The sequence below is a fragment of the Verticillium dahliae genome, genomic scaffold (genome assembly GCF_000150675.1).
Source record: "Verticillium dahliae VdLs.17 supercont1.3 genomic scaffold, whole genome shotgun sequence".
Classification (NCBI taxonomy): domain Eukaryota; kingdom Fungi; phylum Ascomycota; class Sordariomycetes; order Glomerellales; family Plectosphaerellaceae; genus Verticillium; species Verticillium dahliae.
In genome coordinates this window covers 151,616-158,584 of record NW_009276940.1, presented here as the reverse complement: position 1 = coordinate 158,584, position 6,969 = coordinate 151,616, and the positions used below count along the sequence as shown (strand labels likewise).

Below are 6,969 nucleotides of genomic sequence, written 5' to 3'. Positions count from 1 at the left end.
TCAGGCACTCGTCGATGGACATGTGGAGGCGGCCGAGCATGATGGCGATGAGCCCCCCCGTCGACGTGCCGACGATGAGATCAAAGACATCGCACGGCTTGGGCTCTGGGCTCTTTCCGTCTTCGGGTGTCAGGGCCTCGAAGATGCGCTTGAGGATGAGCAGCGTCGAATAGCCCTTGACGCCGCCGCCGTCGAGCGATAGCACCCGGAGGCTGCGGGGCCGGCCCGCACCTCGGGACGGGCCTTGTGGAGCGTGCGACGGGGCGGGCATGGACTTGGCGGGCGAGCTCAGATGGTGGGCGCGCAGTACGTGAACATTGATCTTGAAGAGTACAGAAAATGGATAGTCATCATGAGCAGAACCAGGTCCAGATCAACGAGGCCGACGTCGAGGGATTCAGCTGAGGCTCAGCTGAGTGAAACCCCTCGTATGGTCCGTGCACGCACACGACAGGATCATGAGGCTGGCAATGATCGATGAGGTCGATTGTGTTTGACTGCGCCAGAGGTATGGCTACTGAGAACGGCTACATGTCTTGGTATTCTCTGCAGAGGCACCTTGGCTCGCCCTTTGGTGTTTGATCGTAACCCAGATGCCGGTTCACGTCAGACATGAGATAACCCTAACCCTAACCCTCACAGCGCTATTCCTCCAGCCTGTCTTTCGTTGGTTGTCCAGATCTTATATGATTCTCCACTGGCAACCCAGCCTGTTGCCAGCCATTCAAACATCTCTTGCAAGCGCTCTGCCACTTTGAAAGAAGTCGGCCGCTCAGTGTCGAGGAATGCCGTCTTCGTTTTGTCTCGGTAGACCGTCTGCACAACGACTTCCACGGATGGTTTCGCGAGCGTTGGACTTGGAGCTGCCAACGGAGTCTAAGATTGCGTATCCGGCGTCATGGAGACATGCTGAACAAGCGACTGTGCCAGCCATCTTCTGTGGGAGTACACACAAACGGTGAGGCGGTGTTGGGGGGTGAATTCCATAATGTAGGACGTGTCCACCAAGATGCCATGAACTCCGAACGTTGGCGTCTCAATATGTCAGTCCGACAAGAGTTTCCATTGCCTTTCAGAACAGACTCGTTCTATGATTATGAGCGCTCCTCGAAGGCGAGTCATGCCGCAAAGCGGTTAGCATGGTGAGGGCTGCTCGGAGGTGGCCATCAAGGTGGCACCGAATGACGTGCGACGAGGGGAAACCTCGCAGCAATAGAAAGCGCCTGTATGGAGAATGCATGATCAGAACGGGGACATCATGGTGTTTGAAATGCAACCTCGGCTTATTCGAGGCTGATTGGGCCTTGTTTCGTGGATGAACGGTACGAACCGTGAGACGCCCGAACCGTTGGGGCGGCCTTTTGGTGTTTGGCCTCTTGGTGTTGAGTGAGATTGAACTCGCTGCTCGAGGTCGGGCCAATGGACACCAAAACGTCAAATAACGGGTTGTGCTTTGCAAGACACAAGACAAAGGACGTGCCAAATCATGGTGTCAATATGTACAGCTGAATTGTATGTATCGTCGCAAAGTATGTACGTGGTCAAGTATGTACGGTCCTCGAGTCTGCTCCCTCCATCGCCATGTACAATCACCCTCCCCTCTATGCCCATCCGCATCATGTGAGTCCCGGGGGTACCAATCATTGTCTGGATGCCTGAGGTTCCAGCCCTCCCAAAAGGGAATGTGATTCAGGCTCAGTCTCTCTCGCCAGAGCCCATCTAAGGGATGAACTCCTTGAGCAGAGCGTTGTAGTACTGGTAGCCGGTGCCACTGGGGGGCTCGAAGCTGTACATGTAGGTGTCCCACCAGGGGCCGGCGGCCCACCAGAGGTAGCCCTGCCAGACGTCGGCGTTGGCCTCGAGGAAGGTGAGCAGGCCGCGGACGGCATCGCGGCACTGCGTGTTGGCGCCGCCGGCAAACTCGCCAATGATGCCGACCTTGCCGTTCTGGCGCAGCCAGTTGGTGGCGGAGCGGACGCGCTCGACGCCAATGGTCGAGGACACGCAGTTGGGGCTGGTGCCGGAGCTGTCGCTGTCGAGGTACTGGTGCATCTGGTAGACAATCTTGTTGAGCGGGTCGACGAGGTTCTTCATGCTGTCGTTGACGTCGACCCAGCTCCACGCGCCGGACCACTGGTTGCCCTCGACGAAAATGGTCTGCGTGGCGCCGGCCGCGCGGATGCCATCGATGGCGGCCTGGTTGAGGCCGACGACGAGGGCCTGGTCCATCGAGTGGTACTCGTTGTTCGTGTCCCAGACGACGCGGCTGTTGGAGGCGAACTGGCTGGCGACGTTCTGGTGGTACGTCTTGAACGCCGATGTGCTCGTGATGACGGCGCCGTTGAAGCGGCCGTAGTTGTGGGGGTCGATGACGGCGTAGCCACCACGGCCCGTGATGAAGTTGACCACCTCGGTCAGGTTGCGCAGGTAGGCCGCGTCAAGGGCACCCGTGATGCCGTTGGGCGCGAGACGCTCCATCTTGTACTGGACGCGGAACGTGTTGTAGCCCTGGCCGAGCAGGGTCTGTCAAGTCTGTCAGCCCATGTCCTTCTACCCTGCGCACGAGTACTTGCTCTCCACATACCGAGATGGTCGACGTGTCAGGGAAGATGTAGTGCTTGCCCCACTGGCCGGGGAGGACGCTCTCGCCGAACTCAGCGCCGGCCTCGTTGGTGCCGTACCACTTGAACACAGCGCTGCCGGGGTTCGTGGGGGTCGTGGGAGGCGCTGCAGTGGTCGTCGTGGCGCGAGTGGTCGTGGTGACGGCCGGAGGCGGAGCGACGGCGGTCGTGGTGGCGGCCCGGGTCGTGGTGGCGGCCGGGGGAGGAGCGGCGCCCGGCAGGCACTGGCTGTACCACTGGTTGGAGAAGGTGCACGTGTAGCCGGCGACGCAGGTGGTCGGACCGCTGTAACCCGAGCCACCACACTGGCCCCAGGGGCCGGACTGGGCGATGGCGCCGCCCGCGAGGACGACGGGGAGGAGAAACTTCATGATGACTGAGGGGAGAAGGATCGGTGGTACTCTGTCTGCAGGAAGAAGAAGGCCAACAAGGAAGTCAGGAGAGGATCGTCAGGCCTATATATGTAGGCCCCCTTTTCTTTCCCTCCTTTATGCCGTCCCTTCGCTGGCCCGCTCTGTCGTTGGACCCATCGTCCCATGAGAGGCACGGTTGATGAGCACATCACAACCAGGCCCCGCTCGGGCCGGCGACGCCCTCATTCTGTGGTCCATCTGTGGTCCATCCGCGGCCATCTGTGGTCCATCTGTGGTACAAATCAGGTCTTTCATTTGCGCCAAAGGCGACATGAGGGGGTTTTCGGAGTCTGGGCGCGCCGCGCGACGGTTGTCATGCCGGCCATTCCCTGGCTTGGGTGGCATCGTGTGACATCTGGGTCCGGAGGGTTGCTGTTTTAGGCACGGGGCGTCGACGGCCGCCGATCAGTTCCAGGTCCGCGGCGACGTGGGGGCAGAATCGCGCTGATGAGGAACCGGACGTTGGGGCTCCGGATGGGCACATGGCTGGCAAGTCAGGGCGCAAGGTCGGCAGCTCAGGGCCGTCAGGGGGCGAGGTCATATATGGTGTCCGGCTTCTGATCCGAGAACCCAATGAGCATGACTCGGCTCTGCTCGTCTGGGAGGGGGCCAAGACCTGGAGATCCGGGGAAGCCCTGACGATCTGTTGAGGGTTGCAACAATGCCAGAAAAGCGCTGGCTGACGCGGCTGACGCCCAAACGCTTGTTTCTGGTAGATAGATTGATTTTGATTGCTCTTAAAAAGAGGCATCCAATGCCATACGCCAGGGAAGCCCGGCGACGCTTCAAACGGTGCCAAGTGGCGTGCGAAACACGTCACCACCAGAATCGGATCGTTCAATCGGCTCGGGACGAAGGTCGTGTCTCTGCACTCGCGGAGCATTGTGGCCAGGATGCTGTCAAGTTGTGAGGTAAAAGAACATGGAAGCTAGCGCCGTCGAGTTGTTCGTCCAGTAACTGAAGAACCGTGTTCTATGAGGGCCATTGCCACCGCTCTCGACGCGAATGTGCAGAGGAAAAGGTTTGATGGCGGCATATTGGGCATGCCCCCCCCCCCCCTTTCGGGAAGAGCGAGAGCCTACTGTGGACGCCTTGCTCTCACTTTGACGATGAATCCTGAGGGCATGACAGCAGTCGTATGATGGACATGCAGATTGCTTCGGGATGGCCCAGGGTATCGATGGCTTGCCGCCAAAGGGGCGCTGAGGTGGAAGCATCGAGGGTATCTAGACGGCATCTCCACTTGAAGAAATGATGTCTGCCAAGGAGAAAGTACCGCTCAAAGGCCCGTTCTGCTGAACATACCTATCCAGAAGAGGCGTCGAGTTGACGTCGGATGTTTTCCCTCGAGTGTGCTGCACCAGGAAACTTTACGCAGTTCGCCCGTTGCGGTGAGCTGTCATCTCCGCATCACGTTTGAGCACGTGCCTGGATCAGCCACATGATCAGCCACGTCAGGCCGTTTCTCTGCGGCTGAGAGGTTCTCGGTTTTACTACCTACCTTGTGTACTTCTGTACCACAACCCATGGTGCATGGACTCGGTAACCAAGTATCGCCGGCCGTCAGGTAGAGTTCCGTGTCGAATGAGTTTCGGGACAGGAATTGCGGTCTCTCGAGAGACTAGCAATAAGGCCTCGGCTTCGTTGGTGATTCGCTCATGGTTCCTAGCAAAATCTCAAAGTTAGTCTTCCGAATTTGGTGAAATTATCATTGCAGATGTGTAATACCACGGCCTGAACCACGTAAATGGGGTGCCATCAAGTCTCATGTCATGGATGGGCAAGCGAGAGGTCTTTGTAAAGGTTGTGGATGTGAGTTGGTACTCAACGTCATTCGTTTGCCAATGCATTCTGTTCGCGATCTCGTCCACCGGGGTATTCGTCCAAGACTTTGAGATTCGTCTGCGCCGTGGTGTGACTGCCAAAATGGCAAGGTCGGGAGACAGAAATGTCAGGCCAAAGGTCTCGCAGCTAAGTTGTGTCTTGCTCTGTAAGCGCATGAACTTCAATCCGTTACTTCAATCACCCATCTGCTCACTCATTGGCAGGTGAAAAGATAGTCCGGGGGGTTCTCCTTGCCGGGACCAGTGTTACTGTGCCAGCGTAGAATCTCCAACTGTAGGACATCTCTGCAGTACTGTAGGATGATGAACTTTCCAGAACGAAGTTCACAAAAGGGTGCTCATTTTCAAAGTACCAGATCTCAACAAATAATCATCTTACGCAATTGACGATCTAGATATGCCCTGTAAATATCGTGCGCAGGCTGAAGTTGCTATAGTCCATGATCATCAGAAGGTAACACTGGCGGTGGCTGTAGGCGCAGTAATGGCCGGTGGTTCGCGATTTCTAATTTGCGCGCGCCAGAAACGAGGCAGCATCAGAACCACAAAAGCTCTGGTACGACTAATCATCCGAGTTCGGTGCCTGAATCGCGCGGGCAACAGCGGCCAGGCGAGGGTAAGAGGGTGGGCGTGTCGGTGTATGGGACGCATCAGGCGGTTTGCAAAAAAAATGAGACGTACTAAACGCTTCACCCCAACCACTACCTACGTAGAATGACGGCACAACACTACTACGAGACACCTAAAAGATCCAGAATTACAGTGACTATGAAGTTCATAGATCAGTATAATATACCCTATTTTAAAGGACGGCTTTTGCCTAGAATGAAGTTCTGGAGTCGTTATAGAAATGCAAGGCTGGATAGCTGGGTAGTAGGAATGGTTATGGGGGAGGGACTCCGTACGTCTCATTTTTTTTTTGCAAACCGCTTGCGCATCTAACGGAATTTCACTCAGACTATCATCAGTATCAGGTGAGCGCATGGGAGTGACGCTCATAGGCATCAGATTCAAATAGATGATGGTGAGATGACGCAGTGTGGACTCTCCGGAAAGGGGGCATGTCACCATTGTCAAGCAACGCAGAAGACAATAGTTCCTGGGCTGCTCGGAGGTTGCAGTATCTTCTTGTCTTGGCTGCCTCTTATGATGCCCGATGACTCATATTTGGTCATTTTGTACAGCACGACTGCACAGCAGCCTCGTGAGATGCATCATGGCAGCCACGTGGAAGAAAGTATGAGTGGCCGAGGGTTGAAAATGATGTTATCGGAGGGGCTGGCCTTGAGAAACCCGGGGCATCCGAAGCATCTCGAGTGGACGGTGCGGCGGGAAATGCGGTCGTATGGTGAGGATGGTCCATGATCTGGTATGATTCATGTTGTGCACAGTGTTACCCCTGAGCTGGTATGATTCGTATTGTACACAGTGATACTCCGTGAGCTGGCATGATTCATGTTGTACACCATACTGCTCCGTGTGACAAAAAGCGTCAAACGGCGAGGACAAATAGACGAGGTGGCGAGCGAGTTATTGCCATGCATAGATGTCGAATTCCTCGTCTCAGCCTACAAGGCATCACTGCGACCGCCCCATACGATGATGGCAACAGTGAGCAGACTCGTAACACAGCGAGACACGCCATGAGCACAAGCTCGACTTGAGGTATGACAGAACCCCCCGAAACATCTTCCATCCCCCACCGACCGCTGCCATGATGACCATTTGCGACTGAATGTGAACAATCAAACCTCTACTGGGCGCCCACCCATGCACCCAGTCCCTGAAGACACACGCAAGCCGACATCGTCTGAGCAAAACCTGCCAGGTCACGTAAGAGCAAAACCTGTCAGGTCACAGGAGAGGGGAGAGTAAGGCAAGAAAAGTGAACAGAGGAACATCAATTCATCTAACGATCCTTCACACTCAGTCCCCCTTCGACGGCGACTCCTTGCCCATGCGCATGACGCTCTTCAGCGCCTTCGTCTCGGCCTCCTGACGTGCGAGCCGCACCCGCAGCTCGTCACGCTCCCTGATGGTCTCCTCGAGCGCCTTCTCGAGCTCCTCGATCCGATCCACCTTTTTCTGGCG

The 6,969-nt window shown here is 56.3% G+C and overlaps 3 protein-coding genes across 3 annotated transcripts in view; all 3 read right to left on the bottom strand.

Moving 5' to 3' along the window:
- VDAG_01693 (uncharacterized protein) overlaps window positions 1–271 on the bottom strand; it is a gene marked incomplete at both ends in the record, with an annotated part of 4,291 nt that extends 4,020 nt beyond the window's left edge. Inside the window, one exon of the mRNA XM_009657722.1 lies at window positions 21–271. Within this exon, the coding sequence (XP_009656017.1) occupies window positions 21–271 (251 nt within the window). The remainder of the gene's footprint in view (window positions 1–20) is intronic.
- A 1,448-nt stretch (window positions 272–1,719) lies between these two features.
- Window positions 1,720–3,013, bottom strand: VDAG_01692 (endoglucanase; the record flags this gene model as incomplete). Its single annotated transcript, XM_009657721.1, has 2 exons — window positions 2,585–3,013; window positions 1,720–2,523 (listed from the first exon to the last, which is right to left on the bottom strand). Exons 1-2 carry the CDS (start codon window positions 2,990–2,992, stop codon window positions 1,720–1,722), a joined length of 1,212 nt encoding a protein of 403 aa, XP_009656016.1. The 5' UTR covers window positions 2,993–3,013.
- Window positions 3,014–6,804: 3,791 nt separating this feature from the next.
- The window catches only part of VDAG_01691 (uncharacterized protein), a gene marked incomplete at both ends in the record, with an annotated part of 836 nt that continues 671 nt past the window's right edge, over window positions 6,805–6,969 (bottom strand). Inside the window, one exon of the mRNA XM_009657720.1 lies at window positions 6,805–6,963. Coding sequence (XP_009656015.1) covers window positions 6,805–6,963 — 159 coding nt within the window. The remainder of the gene's footprint in view (window positions 6,964–6,969) is intronic.